This window comes from Pezoporus occidentalis, unplaced genomic scaffold (genome assembly GCF_034315485.1).
Source record: "Pezoporus occidentalis ecotype Australia unplaced genomic scaffold, CSIRO_AGI_Poc_V1 ctg130, whole genome shotgun sequence".
Classification (NCBI taxonomy): Eukaryota; Metazoa; Chordata; class Aves; order Psittaciformes; family Psittacidae; genus Pezoporus; species Pezoporus occidentalis.
The window spans coordinates 2,188,571-2,201,861 of NW_026913104.1; the positions used below are offsets into that span (position 1 = coordinate 2,188,571).

The 13,291-nt window shown below is 57.8% G+C and overlaps 3 protein-coding genes across 5 annotated transcripts; 1 reads left to right on the forward strand and 2 right to left on the reverse strand.

The window, feature by feature from the left end:
* The first annotated feature begins 133 nt into the window (after positions 1–133).
* SIAE (sialic acid acetylesterase) lies at positions 134–6,034 on the forward strand. Of its 3 annotated transcripts, none has more exons than XM_062608757.1 (10): positions 134–275; positions 1,803–1,967; positions 2,673–2,836; positions 2,923–3,061; positions 3,147–3,330; positions 3,840–3,967; positions 4,053–4,186; positions 4,367–4,521; positions 5,032–5,227; positions 5,304–6,034. In XM_062608757.1, exons 1-10 carry the CDS (start codon positions 233–235, stop codon positions 5,589–5,591), a joined length of 1,596 nt encoding a protein of 531 aa, XP_062464741.1. In that variant the 5' UTR covers positions 134–232; the 3' UTR covers positions 5,592–6,034. The 3 variants fall into 3 exon arrangements, with proteins under 3 accessions (XP_062464741.1, XP_062464742.1, XP_062464743.1); XM_062608758.1 differs by having other exon boundaries at positions 3,858–3,967; XM_062608759.1 differs by lacking the exon at positions 2,923–3,061 and having other exon boundaries at positions 3,086–3,330.
* A 282-nt stretch (positions 6,035–6,316) lies between these two features.
* PANX3 (pannexin 3) lies at positions 6,317–10,333 on the reverse strand. Its single transcript, XM_062608760.1, has 5 exons — positions 9,041–10,333; positions 8,151–8,293; positions 7,843–8,057; positions 7,050–7,708; positions 6,317–6,477 (listed from the first exon to the last, which is right to left on the reverse strand). Exons 1-5 carry the CDS (start codon positions 9,219–9,221, stop codon positions 6,416–6,418), a joined length of 1,260 nt encoding a protein of 419 aa, XP_062464744.1. The 5' UTR covers positions 9,222–10,333; the 3' UTR covers positions 6,317–6,415.
* On the reverse strand, positions 10,328–13,228 carry RPUSD4 (RNA pseudouridine synthase D4). The gene is made up of 7 exons (XM_062608777.1): positions 13,010–13,228; positions 12,708–12,873; positions 11,878–12,079; positions 11,589–11,682; positions 11,349–11,499; positions 10,783–10,880; positions 10,328–10,646 (listed from the first exon to the last, which is right to left on the reverse strand). The coding sequence occupies exons 1-7, from the start codon at positions 13,202–13,204 to the stop codon at positions 10,461–10,463; spliced, it is 1,092 nt and encodes a 363-aa protein (XP_062464761.1). The 5' UTR covers positions 13,205–13,228; the 3' UTR covers positions 10,328–10,460.
* Positions 13,229–13,291: the final 63 nt, after the last annotated feature.

Below are 13,291 nucleotides of genomic sequence, written 5' to 3' on the forward strand. Positions count from 1 at the left end.
CACTCCCCTCCTGCACCCACAGCCCGGCCCCGTCCCTTTCCCCCGGGGCCTCCCCTCGGACACGGCCAGGCCGCACCAGCGCCTCAGGCAGCCGTGAGGACGCCGTTACTTGGCAACCGCCGTGGCCACGCCCCCAAATATTGACCGCGCCCCCAAAGGGGCGGGGTCAGGGCGGGCCCCGGGTCCTAGTGCCCGCCCGCGCCGTGCTCCTCAATCCCCCTCTTCCCCCGGGATGGCGGCGTGGGCGTTGCTGGCGCTGGCTCCGGTGGCGGCAGGTAAAGGGCTGGGGGGACCGGTCCGGACCCCCGGACACCCTCCGCAGCCCGACCGGGCCCCGCTTCGGGCCCTTGGCACCCGAAAGCGCCGTTTGGGAGCCCTTGGCATGGCCTAAACCTCACTTCGATGCCCTTGGTACGCCCCAGACCCGCTTCAATGCCTTTAGCACCACCCTTAGCCCCGCTTTTTGGTCCTTGGCCTCCCCTCAGCCCCATTTTGGAGCCCTTTGCATTCCCCTCAAGCCTGCTTAAACACCCTTTGCACCCCAAGCCCCATGTCGGTGCCCTTGGCACCCCCAGAGGCCCACTCTGAGGCTCTTTGCATCCCCTAAATCCTGCTTCAGTGCCCTTTGTAGCCACCCTGACCGCTTCACTGCCTTTGGCACCACCCTTAGCCCTGCTTTAATGCCCTTGGCACAACCAGAGCCCCACTTTAGGGCTCTTGGCATCCCCTAAACCCTGCTTCAACACCCATGGTATCCCCCTTGACCCACTTAAATGCCTTTGGCACCACGTTGAGCCCCACTTTGATGTCCTCGGTGTCCCTTCAGCCCCATTTCAGGTCCCTTTGCACCCCCAAAGCCCTCTTTGACGCCCTTTGCATACCCAGAACCCCACTTCACGTCTCTTGACCTCCTCAGAACCTCACTTCGATACCTTTGGTACCACCCTCAACCCCACTTCGATGCCCTTGGAACCCCCCAGCCCCTCTTTGAGCCCATTTTGGGGCTCTTGGCATGCCCTAAACCCCGCTCCGCCGCCCTTGGCATGCCGCTGCCCCGTGGGATGATGCTTTACGTAAGGCGGGAGCTGCATGCGGCTCCTCGGCGCGTCCCGTGGGCTCTGCTCCCTTCCCTCCTCCCAGCCGCTTTTTATAGCTCCAGCCTCTTCCCCGGCGCCTCACTTTGTACTTCTCTCCCTCCTCCAACTCATGTCTTTATGTAACTCGTCCTTCCCGGAGCCTCGGGAAGGGGCTTTGGGACCGGCTGCTTCCACAGAGGCTGAGGACATCGCGTCCAAGCCCTGCATGCGCTGCCCTGACCCAGTTCGAGTGTGGGTTTCTGTTCACACCCTCAGAATGGGGCTTTTGGGGGTGCCAGAGCTGAGACCGCTGTTCCCTCCTTGCTTTTGCCAGTGCCGCATTCCTGGTGCTTCCCACCCCACCATGTGCCAAGCCTTCTTAAGCAAGGGGAAAGTATGTCAAAACATAGTTATTAGCAAGGCTGGGCTGGCAGAAATGCTGTTATTAGAAGAGTTCTTACCGCAGTCTGTATCCAAACTATGTATAACACAAGCTCCTGGGCTTTGGGACGTGACTTGGGCTCTCCTGGAGATTCAAACTCAGCCACTTCCTCATCTCCTTGGGGATTTCAACCACCTGAAGGTTGACCAGAACCAAAGGAAATTCTAAATTAAGCTGGATCTCAAATAATCTGTATTTCAGAAGGACTTGGAGGCCTTGCAGGGGATTTTTACCTTTGCTTTTCCCTCCTGGAGCTGATGGTTGGTGCTGTCTGCTGGTTCCAGGGGCAATCCTCAGCTTTGCATCCTACTATGGCGACCACATGGTGCTGCAGAAGGAGCCGGCGGGGGCCGTGGTGTGGGGCTATGGGGAGCCGGGGGCTGCGGTGACCGTGGCTCTCTCTGGCGATGGTGGCCTTGTCCTCATGAAGAAGATGGCACAAATTAAAGGTCAGTGCTGGACCCTCACGGGCAGCTGGGGTTGGTGAGTTTGGAGCCAAGAAGCACATTCGAAGCCCACATTGGAGCTGCTGGTGGGGCTCCATCACCTTTGGGTGAGCTTTCCTCAAGGCTGTGAGGGCTCAGAAGCATCTTAGATCTCAGTTGGTAGTTTTCTTCCCTGCACAGGGAGCTGGGGGGCTGCTCCTCACCTTTTTGGGGGGCAGGGGGTGAAATCACTGCCTAAATGGCTGCTCCACAAGCTGAGGAGCCTGGAGGTGTCTTGTGATAGAGCAGCGATCGGCTGCTACCGGAGATCTGCAGGATCCAGCCTGAATCAGGCCAGAAAATCCATGCTAAGCTCCAGCAGAATATCTTTACGCCTCGATTCGGCGCCTCTAAAATTAGCTGGAGACATCTCAGTGTCACACACACCAAGCTGCTCCTGTAATCCTGGTTCCTCCCAGCAGCTTCTGCTCTGACACACATTTGTCTTGGAGATTTTTCTGGTTAACCCCTCCATTCCTGCAGGAGGAAGGACCCTCTGATGGTGGAGAGCATCCAAACCCCACTTCCCCACCCAGCCCTGCAATGGGGCAGCTTTCCCTTGTTGCCTGTCCAACCCCATGGGTTGTTGGCTGCCCATCCAACCTCTTTGTGAAGGTCTTGGTGTCTTCATAAGGAACAGGAAAGATAAGCACCATCCTCTTCTTCCAGAACCTTCTGGGACATGGATGACCATCCTGGACCCTATGGATCAGGGTGGTCCCTACACACTGACAGCCAGGCAGGGCTCGGAGAACGTGACGGTGAGGGACATCTACTTTGGGGATGTGTGGCTTTGCAGCGGGCAGAGCAACATGGTCATGACAGTCCTGCAGGTAAGACCCGTGGCATGGCATGATGCTGCCAGCACAGGCAGGGAGCAGGCAGGGAAGCACCCCACCTGCTCCCAACCCTTCCCTAGATCACCAATGCCAGCCAGGAACTCACCGCCGCCACTCGCTATCCCTACGTCCGTGTCTTCACTGCGGCTCCGTCCCGCTCTGATGTGGAGCTGGAGGACCTGGAGCACATTGACTTGCCCTGGTCCATCCCAACAGCTGGTGAGGACACTGTTCCTTCCCCAGAAAGCCTGGAAGTGGGCTTTTCCCCCCTTTTTCCCATTGCAGCCTGATGTTTCCTGGACAGAGAACCTCGGCCATGGGAATTTCACCTATTTCTCGGCTGTCTGCTGGCTGCTGGGACGTTACCTCTATGATGCTCTGAGGTACCCTGTGGGGCTGGTGGAAGCGGCCTGGGGGGGGACCCCCATAGAGGCCTGGTCCTCCCCAAGGGCTCTGCAGGCATGTGGGCTCCTGGAGGACATGAGGAGGTGAGAGAAGATGCAGTAAAACAGCTCCTGCCCCACACCATGATGCTTTGGGGGAGATCCTCCATCCATTCCCATCCCACCTCCTCTCCTAAAGCATCCCCAGAGTGCTCCTGTCACACAGAATCACACCGACTGGTTTGGGTTGGAAGGGACCTTAAAGCTCATCCAGTTCCACGGCCACAGGCAGGGACACCTTCCCCTAGAGCAGGCTGCTCCAAGCCCCATCCAACCTGGCCTTGAACACTAAGATGTGAAGCTGAAGGACACCTCCTGCCACTAAGGAGGGGGATGTCCAAGTAGAATCATAGAATCTGGGAATGGTCTTCCCTCTCCATGCATCGTTTTTCTCCCTCTGGGTAAAGCCTCTACTGTGCTGAGAGTGTAAGGCACATCTCAGTGGGAAAAGAGGGAAGAGGGGGACCCCAGGGCTCCCCTTTTGCACGGTGTTTGCTTTAACTGTGCAGGGTTAAAGGGATTCAGGTCTGGCCTTGTGTTTTCTACCCCTTTAGCCCAGCTTTGTCTCCCAGCATCTCCCCACACCAGCACTTCTCCGGCCCCCAAACACCTTCCGTGCTCTGGAATGCTATGATCCACCCACTGCTCAACATGACACTGCGGGGGATCGCTTGGTACCAGGGTGAGGCCCTGTTATCCTCACCATGGGGCGGAGCAGCCTCCACTATCCCACTGGGATCACTCCAGCCCCTCTCTGTCTGATACAGTTGAGGCCAATGCCTTCCTGCACACAGACCAGTACAACTGCACCTTCCCCGCGCTCATTGCCGACTGGCGGCAGGCATTCCATGTGGGATCAGCTGGGCAGACAGAGCCGCTCCTCCCCTTTGGCTTTGTGCAGGTGAAGTGGGGGTGAGGAGGGGGCTTACCCATCCTTTAGCATCCTGGAGCCACTTCCAAGGTGCAGGAGGATGCTGTGAACACATGAAGAGGTCCTGCCGGCGGTGCTGCATCCCAGTGGATGGTGTTGGGAGCGATGGAAGAGACACTTCCCAAGCTCCACACCCTCTCTGCCTTGCAGTTGTCCACCTACCGCCGGCAGAGCCCCCAGGACAGCTTTGCCCGGCTCCGCTGGCACCAGACAGCTGATGTGGGGGTCGTTCCCAACGCCAGGATGCCCAGAACCTTCATGGCCGTGGCAATGGATCTCTGCGATGAGCACTCACCCTATGGCAGGTGAGTTCTGGGGGGATGAGGGTGAACAGATAGAGCTGTGGAATGGTTTGGAAGGGAACTTAAGCTCACCCAGTTCCAACCCCTGCCACAGGCAGGGACACCTTCCACTAGAGCAGGTTGCTCCAAGCCCCTGTGTCCAACCTGGCCTTGAACACTGCCAGGGATGGGGCAGCCACAGCTTCTCTGGGCACCCTGTGCCAGCGCCTCAGCACCCTCACAGGGGAGAGCTTTTGCCTAAGAGCTCATCTCAATCTCCCCTCTGGCAGGTTAAAGCCATTCCCCTTGGTCTGTCCCTACATCCCTTGTCCCAAGCCCCTCTCCAGCTTTCCTGCAGCCCCTTTAGGCACTGGAGCTGCTCTAAGGTCCCCCGCTTCAGGAGCCTTCTCTTCTCCAGGCTGAACCAGCCCAGCTCTCAGCCTGTGAGGCTGAGATGAAGCTGTAGGACAGCAGCTGTCGGATGCAGCTGAAGCTGTAGGACACCAACCCCACCTCCCTCCTTTTCCTTGGCAGCATCCACCCCCGGGACAAGCATAATGTGGCGCATCGCCTGCAGCTGGGCGCTAGGGCTGTGGCATACGGGGAGAAAAACCTGGTTTTCCAGGGGCCATTCCCAACCCGGGCTGTCCTGGAGGTCACCAGGGCTCTGCTGAACGTCACTTACAGCCAGCGGCTGGTCTGGCGCCGGAGGGACATGCCAGCATTCGAGGTGAGGAGGGGAGAGAAGCTTCTCCCCATGGCTGCAAGGTGAAGCCCATGCTCAGGGAGGTTTCCCCCCTCTCTAGGTATGCTGCTCCAGCCCCGTGTCCCTGTGCAGGTGGCTGCCAGCTCCCATGGTGGCAGTGGGGTCCCACACGGTGACACTGGCCCTGGGTGGCTGCGGGACACTGGTGCTGGCCCTTCGCTATGCCTGGGCTGAGTGGCCCTGTGAGTACCAGTCCTGTGCCCTCTACAACACCCAGGGCCTGCCTGCACCCCCGTTCCTCCTGGAGACCCTGAGGAGCTCCAGCAGAGCTGGAGAGATGGAGCTGCTGCTCCTCCACCCAAGCTCCTTGCTGTCCTGGGGGATTTAGGGGCTCTCCCAAAGGATTTAGGGGCTGGTGGAGGGAGCTCAGGCCTCTCCGAGTGGCTCCAGGCTGCTGGCACAGTGCCTTCCCGATTCAGTGAGGCAGCTGGCTTGATTACAGCCTCCCTAATTAAACATCTCCAGCTCCTCTTTGGCCTGAAGTCAAGGCTGCAGGGGGGAAATACAGGCAATTTAAAAGGAAATTAATGAAGAATTATGTTAAGACAAGCAGCAGGATGGGAGCTGAACCCCTCCCTGCCATGGAGCTGGTCCTGGTCCCCCTGCCAGGGACATGGGGTGCTGACCCCCATAGGAGGGTGCTCACAGGGTCTTGGATGAGCCTGTGGTGGGACCACAACCAAAGGGTCAGACTGGGGCTGGGACATCGAGCTGCAGAGGTGCCTTCTACCTCCTGCTGTTAATAAAGAGTTAATAAACCAGCTCGAGTTATTCCTGGATCCTTCTTTTCCTTCAGAGGAGCATCCTTTAAGTGCTCCATTCCCACCCTCCTGCTGCATTACCAGGAAAATGTGGCACCCAGCACTTGGATTAAGACATCTGAGAGTGGCTCTTTACCCTCACAGGGAAGAACTTCCTCCCAGTAGCTCAATCTAAATCTTCCCTTAACCCTTTTTTGCTGGAAAACCGTAAGGGGGATCCCAAACACAGGAATAACGCGGGGGAGCTCAGCCCCGCCGCTGCTGTCACGTTACAGACATCACCTCACCAGGCTGTCTTCAAACCAGAGTTTAATGTGCTCGAGGAATGCTGGCAATAAGGAACTGAATCCACCTGGATCCCAGCTGCTCTGCCTGCAGCCTGCTCTTGGGGTCAGGCAGAGCCGAGTGAATCCCGGGAGGCTTTTCCCATTGCTTCCACTCCAGGCTTCATTTCTAGACAAAGAGGAGGAAGTTAGTTATTGGGGTGATCACAAACTGGGGTCTTGGGCTTCCACCACCAGTGTGCCAGTAGCCCAAGAGCCAGTTGTACTAGCCGCATGGTTGCCACGCCAACGAGGATGCTAAATACAGCAATCTGGGGGGTTTTGGTGGTTTTCTCTTTGGAAACCAAAACGCCCAGGGCCAGGAAAGGAGCCCAGGCCTCCTGGCTCCCATCCTGCCGGGATGAGACAGGATGATCTGTCTCCCAGAGCCTAGAAACCACTGCTGGGGGGGGTCAGGTTTTGCCCGGAGCTTGGATTGAAGTGCCAAACTCTCCGCTTTCTGTTCCTATAGCAACTCCTGCCCACGCGTGGGCTCGCAGTAGCATCACATCCCGGCTGCCAGAGCCCATTCCTGGCTGGAAACGGAGTTCTCAGCCCCACAAATCCCTCCCAAAACCTGAAGGGCTTGGCCAAAGGGTTTAGGGCCTTAGTGGTGGATGGATCCAGCCTCATCCCCAGGGCAGGATCTTGCATGTGGGAGCCAAGAGGAAAGTGAAGAAGTCATCTACCACCAAATCCTACCTGGGGCCCTGCCGTTGGACTGTGGTGTGCTGCCATCAGGGGCACAAGCGTGGTGTTTGGGCTTGGTGGTCTCCAGCCCTGCCAGCAGCGTCATGAAGTCGATGACAGTGTCGATGTCCTCCTTGTTGGTGGTGGCTTCCCTCAGGGCGCTGACAGCATTGAGGCGGCTGAAGGACGTCAGCTTGGAGATGTTGGCACGGAGGAAGAGGAGGATGACATTGAGGTCGTTGACGGGGCAGGTGAGCATCTTGCGGCTGAGCAGGTCGAAGGCTGGCAGCATCTCATAGACAGAGAGCAGCCCCTTGTCCCACTGGCAGAGCTGCAGGGCGTTGTAGATGACCACAGGTATGAGGAGGACATAGACACCACCAACTGAGAGGCTGATGAGCTGGAAGATGGAGAAGAAGACCAGCTTGCAGGGGATGAGTGGCGGGATGTGGGGCTCCACCTGGAGCAGTCCTGTTTTGATGGAGCAGTTGAACTCATCCTGAAAGAAGATGTTGAGGTGGAGGAAGACCAGGTAGAGGCAGGTGGCAGCCAAGAACACGAGCAGCAGCAGGTTCCTCAGGATGTAGATGAACACCAGGGAGTGAGCGCGCTGCTTGCAGGTCAGGTAGCGCTCCAGCAACGGGAACTCAAAATACCTCTCCTGGCGGGCCCTGGGGACACAGAGGGGAGTTAGAGCCATTCCCCAACCAAATCCCTTCACCAAAGCCCATCCTGAATGTGGCCACAGCCACAACACCATGTGGACAAACATCAGTGGGATGTGCAGGCTTCCCCAGGGCCTCACCTCTCGTACTCCTCCCAGAAGCGCTCGGGCTCGGCGCTGTCCTGCTGCACCTTCCTCATGTGCTGCACCAGGCGCACGGAGCGGTTGTAGGACTTGTCCAGCTCATCAATGATGAAGACGAGGTCGGAGTGGAGGGCAGGGGCGGCTGTGTAACGCCACAGCAGGTACGGCAGGTACATGAGCACCGCCACCACCAGCAGCGAGTAGGGGAAGACCTGGGGGAAAGGAGATAAGCAGAGCAGTTGCTTCAGCTCTGCTGCACACCCAGGTGGGACCTGAGGGCACCCAGATGTGAGCTGGACATGTACCTTGAGAGCCCACAGGGATTTGGTGACAGCGTGTCCCTCGGTGTCCAAGCCATGGTGGACAAGGGAGTCCCAGCAAGCCGTGTCGACATAGGCTGACTGCTTCCCAGTGAAGTTGGTGGGGGAGAAGCAGCTGATCTGTGAGCCTGGGGTGAGCAGAAGAGTGAACCTCAGCCATGGGGGTCCAGGGAGGGTGATTACATCTCAGGCATTACTTGGAATTACAAAACCCCCTTTTTCCGAGTCATTCTGTAGCTGTCCTTCCCCACTGCTGCATTTTTCATCACTTCCCAAACACAGACTCTTTGAGCACTGTGGGGCAGTTAGAAAGCAGCCAGAAACCAAAGTCAAACCAAACCCTCACAGGCAGCAGCAGGACATTGGCCAAGGCCAGATTTAGCCTGAGGTCACAACGCTCCATCAATGAAACCCTTTGTGCTGTCCTTCAGTGTTCAAAGCCAGGTTGGACAGGGCTTGGAGCAACCTGGTCTAGTGGAAGGTGTCCCTGCCTGTGGATGAGCTTTAAGGTCCCTTCCAACCCACACCAGTCTGTGATTCATCCTATGATTCCTGTGGGATGTATTCTCTGAGCTGCCCTGCCACCACCCTCCTCCTCCTCACCAGCAACACCCAAAGGTGCTGGGGGCAAGCAGCTGAGGTGGGGCATTGATCTACCACTGGTGCTGGGGTTTAGCACGGCTGTTCCCAGCTTCCCCAGCAACCAATAATGCATTAAAACCAATCAATACACATCCCTGAGGCAGAATGATTCCTAAACCAGCATTTCCAGGCTGCCCCACCTCGGACCACAGCCACATCGCTGAGACCACAAGCGTTTCCCAGCGACAACCAAACCGTATCCTGAAGATTCCCATTCAAAAACCAGGACTCACCAGCAGAGAACTCCTGGGCGAAAGCGAGGGAGACGAGGAAGAGGGGCAGCCCCACAGTGATGAACTTCAGGAGGCGATCGCTGGGCAGCTCCAGCCGCAGGCCCTTGGATCGGGATCCACCGGGATCTGGGAGGAGAGCATCGGAGAGCATGTACTCAGCGGCTGTGTGTGAGAGGGACATCTTTGTATGGAGGAAGAGGAGACGATGGTGCTGCTGCTGCTGCTGCTGCCTGGGGGCTCTGGTGTCGTTCGAGGTGTGCCCAGCTCAAGGAGTGGCTTTGTAGGGCTGGAGGCATCTCTTGCCAAGCCATCCCTACCAGGCAGCTGGGATGAGAGCTCAGACACCGCCTTGAATCCACTGGTAATTACAGGGGGAAGCCTTTTCCCAAACAGCACATCCTGAAATAGAAAACAAAACCCCCAGGCAGCCGTGGCAGCAGGCTGGGAAGGCGGAATTCCAGCCCAGCTTTTTGTGGTTTTGCATCCCTCTCTCATAAGCAGATGTATTTCTGGGTGCTTTTGAGGAGGGTGGGGGGTCCTCAGCTATTTTTTCCCACTTGAAGCACAGGGTTGCAGGGCACAAGGTGTTACCCTACTGAGACACCCCAACAAGGTATGCGGTAGCCCCACAGGCGACAAAGAGCCTTTTCCAGCACCTAAACCAACTTGTGCTTTGGGGACAGGCCAAGAGACACCAAATGCTGGTGCTGCCATTCCTCAGCTTTTCAATCTTGGGGCACAGGGGAAGGAATCTGGCTTTGAGGCAGCTCCCGAGGGAGAAGGATGCTGATAACGGGATCTAGAATCAACAGGGGAATTGGAAGGCGCAGAGGGACAGGAAAGTCTCTCCCAGCAGCATATTCTGTGCCCAAAAACCAGCACTGACACTGCAAAGGGAGTCCAGGAGCTGTGCAGCCAAGCCAAGCAGAGGAATTCCCAGCCCAGCCGCTGCCAAATTGCGCTTTCCATGGATTTTCCAAGGAAGGGACTCTCCAAATTGGAGCACAGAGTGCCAGGATAGGAAGGAGAAACTCTAAATGGCTCTGGAAGGCTGAGTGACAGTCCTCAAATGGGACTGCACCAATCAAACCTGCCAGGGACCAAGCACAGAGACACAAAGCCCTTCACCTTGGCACCAACAGGACCATTTATTGCTCAGAGACAAGTTCCAACCATGACAGGGCAAAGCCCAGTTTCTACACAGCCTCATTTGACCAAACTAGTGTCTCTTCAGTGTGCCCAGCTGCTTTCCTGCACCAAGTCAGGGCAAGAAGCACCCACAGGTACCTGGTAAGCAGCAGGGACTGTGGACTTCATCTCACCGCTGTCTCCAAGGTGGACTCTGCTGCCAAGCAGCAGGACGCAGCACTATACATGCCAGGGATGTGGAGATCCATGTCACCTCTCCCTTCCTGCCCTGTTAATCTTTGGCAAAGTCCAGCTCCAGGTTCCTCAGAGTCTTGTGGAAGAAGGGGGGTGGTTTGCAGACGAGGTCCAGCCGCTCGCCCAGGGGCAGGGAGAGCCGGTGGGCATGCAGGTGGAGCGGGAGGTGGCGAGCCTTGCTCTGCTCCAGCTTCAGCCTCTTCAAGGTGATTTTAGGAAGCTTCTGTGGTGAGGATAGAAAAGGTCCTTTCTATAACCCCAGCTCTTCGAAACCCCAGCCCACAGGGAGCTGGGAAACACACGGGCTGCTGCAAGTGGATCTGGCTCTGGCTGCCCACCCAGCACTGGACCTGCCTTACCTGAGGTGCCAACTTGCTCCAGTGGGAGTATTTGTGATCCCCCAGGATAGGGCAGCCCAAGCCATAGGCCAGGTGAACCCGGATCTGGTGCTTCACCCCTGAGGAGGAAAGCGAGAGAGGAGAAACATGACAACCAGCTGTGCCAGGCCTCAGCTCCCATCCACAACCCAGAGTGACCCAGCAGCAAACCAATGCCCAGGGATGGCTTATTAAAGTTGTGTAATGGTTTCTGTTGAAGGGACCTTAAAACTCATCCAGCTCCAACCCCTGCCACAGGCAGGGACACCTTCCACTACAGCAGGCTGCTCCAAGCCCCATCCAACCTGGCCTTGAACACTGTTGCCCCAGAGCTGGATAAGGGCTGCAGGGGGAGGGGGGCCTCCCCAGAGTGCAGCAGAGGGGGAGAATCCCCTCCTTTTACTGCTGCTCATGTGATTATTCCCAGACCCTTCCCAAACAGGATTCTCACTATGTAACAACAAGTTCCCACTTCCAGCACTGTTCTTGGCTGCGCAGCCACACAGAAAGCAGCTCACACGATGTGGGGCCACCCATCCAGGTCTCACCAGTGATGGGCTGGAGCTCCAGCAGCGAGCAGGCAGCAGAGCTGGCCAGGAGCCGGTACCGTGTCACGGCGCTCTCGGCGCTCCGGTTCCTCCGGGTTCTCACCACCTTCCCATCCTCTGGAGAAATGCGGTAGCTGGGGGCCAGTGTCCTCTGAGCAGTGACAACAGGGTGAGCCCATGGGGAGGCAAAGGAAAGAGCTGGGGACGGGGAGTGTGAGGCTGAGGGGATGTATGGCTCACCTTGTAGTGCGACTGGTGGCTCTGCACCTCCTTCTCCAAGATGGGGATGTCCACGATGCCCTCAGTGGGGTCTGGCTCCCCCAGGCTGATTGCCCTGGGGAGGGAAAGCAGAGGTCTGTGGGTGTTGCTCTAGCATGAAGGGATCCCTCCCCTCATCCCTTCTCCCTAAAGAGGTGGGTAAAGAAGACAAGCCACCACTTCAACAACACACCCTGGGGACGATCCCTTCACCTCTTTTTCAAACCCTACGGGCCCTTCAGAGCCACTTGTCCACCCAAACGTTTCCTACCAGTAAATCTTCTCCACCTGACGAGTCTTGAAGAGAAGCCGGATCCTGTCTGCTGCCTCTTTGCTCCGCGCCAGCACCATCACACCCGTGGTCTCCTTGTCCAGCCGGTGGCAGAGGTGGAGGGGTTCAGCCTTCATGTTCTCCAGCATCTTGGCCAAAATTGGCAGCACATCAGTGATACAATTCTTGATCCCAGGGCCACCTGCACAACCCATGGGCAAAGCAGTCAGGGGGAATGTTCACCTCCCATGTACTCTAAGTTACTCCCAGAACGTGAGATGGAGGCTGGGATCTAAAGGTGACATCCCTCCCAGTGCAGGGAGGCCATGGGGATGATAAGGGGGCTGGAACAGCTCTGCTCTGGAGCCAGGCTGAGAAAGTTGGGGCTGTTCAGCTTGGAGAAAAGAAGCTGCTTGGAGACCTCAGATCAGCTTCCAGAGTCTGAAGAGGGCTATAAGGATGCTGAGACTGTAGCAATAGGACAAGGGGTGATGGGTTCAAACTGAAACAAGGGAGACTGAGATGAACTCTTAGGCAGAAGCTCTTCCCTGTGAGGGTGCTGAGGCGCTGGCACAGGGTGCCCAGAGAAGCTGTGGCTGCCCCAACCCTGGCAGTGCTCAAAGCCAGGCTGGACACAGGGGTTGGAGCAAGCTGCTCTAGTGGAAGGGGTCCCTGCCTGTGGCAGGGGGTTGGAACTGGGTGAGCTTCAAGGTCCCTTCAAATCAAACCAATCTGTGATTCTATGATTGAGACAGGGGCTCCGCTGCCAATGCCATAGAGGCCACTGCCACCCCACGGCACCGCTGCAGACATGGCCAGCTGCCCCTCACCGTGCACAGGCAGCCCGTAGGGTTTGTTGATCACCACGATCTCCTCGTTTTGGTACACTGTTGCCTGCTTCAGCATTTTGGCCAGGACGTTGGGGTGAACGTGCTGCAGCCCCGCGCTCAGCATGGCCAGCTCCCGCACCCGCCTCTGCGCGGGGTCTCTAGGGACCTGAGGAGACAAGGAACCGAGAGCGCTGAGGGATAAACGGGCTCCGGGCTCCCACAGCGCCGGCCTGCACCGCACGTGTGACCGCGGTACACGCTAGCAGCTAGAGTCCCGCTCCTCAGGGCCCCGCCCCGCTCACCTCTCGCTGCTTTTCCTCCCTCTTCCGCTCTCGCAGCCGCTCCGCCAGATGCTCAGCTCGCACCGGCCCCTTCTTCTTCTCCTCCTCCTCCGCCGCCGCTGCTGCCCGCCTGCTGCCGCCACCGCAAAAGGTGCGCACCTCCCGGGCCAGGCCCGCCACGCTCCGCCGCAGCGCCCAGCCGCTGGCCGCCGCCATCTTTCTTCCTCCTTCTTCCTTCCCTTCGCCTTTTTACCTGCCAATGGCAGTAGCGCGGGGGCGGTCCTTCAGCCCGCTTGCCCAATC

What these genes read in the sequence shown, in the direction of transcription:
- SIAE (XM_062608757.1), top strand. Translation starts at nt 233, where the DNA reads ATGGCGGCGTGGGCGTTGCTGGCGCTGGCTCCGGTGGCGGCAG. An exon ending in TGGTCATGACAGTCCTGCAG is followed by an intron (nt 2,837 to 2,922) that starts GTAAGACCCGTG and finishes ACCCTTCCCTAG; the next exon opens with ATCACCAATGCCAGCCAGGA. An exon ending in GGGACATGCCAGCATTCGAG is followed by an intron (nt 5,228 to 5,303) that starts GTGAGGAGGGGA and finishes CCCCCTCTCTAG; the next exon opens with GTATGCTGCTCCAGCCCCGT.
- PANX3 (XM_062608760.1), bottom strand. Translation starts at nt 9,221, where the DNA reads ATGTCCCTCTCACACACAGCCGCTGAGTACATGCTCTCCGATGCTCTC. An exon ending in CGCCCAGGAGTTCTCTGCTG is followed by an intron (nt 8,294 to 9,040) that starts GTGAGTCCTGGT and finishes TGCTCACCCCAG; the next exon opens with GCTCACAGATCAGCTGCTTC. An exon ending in GTCCAACGGCAGGGCCCCAG is followed by an intron (nt 6,478 to 7,049) that starts GTAGGATTTGGT and finishes CTCTTTGTCTAG; the next exon opens with AAATGAAGCCTGGAGTGGAA.
- RPUSD4 (XM_062608777.1), bottom strand. Translation starts at nt 13,204, where the DNA reads ATGGCGGCGGCCAGCGGCTGGGCGCTGCGGCGGAGCGTGGCGGGCCTG. An exon ending in GGGAGGAAAAGCAGCGAGAG is followed by an intron (nt 12,874 to 13,009) that starts GTGAGCGGGGCG and finishes TTGTCTCCTCAG; the next exon opens with GTCCCTAGAGACCCCGCGCA. An exon ending in GCCACCAGTCGCACTACAAG is followed by an intron (nt 11,500 to 11,588) that starts GTGAGCCATACA and finishes GTCACTGCTCAG; the next exon opens with AGGACACTGGCCCCCAGCTA.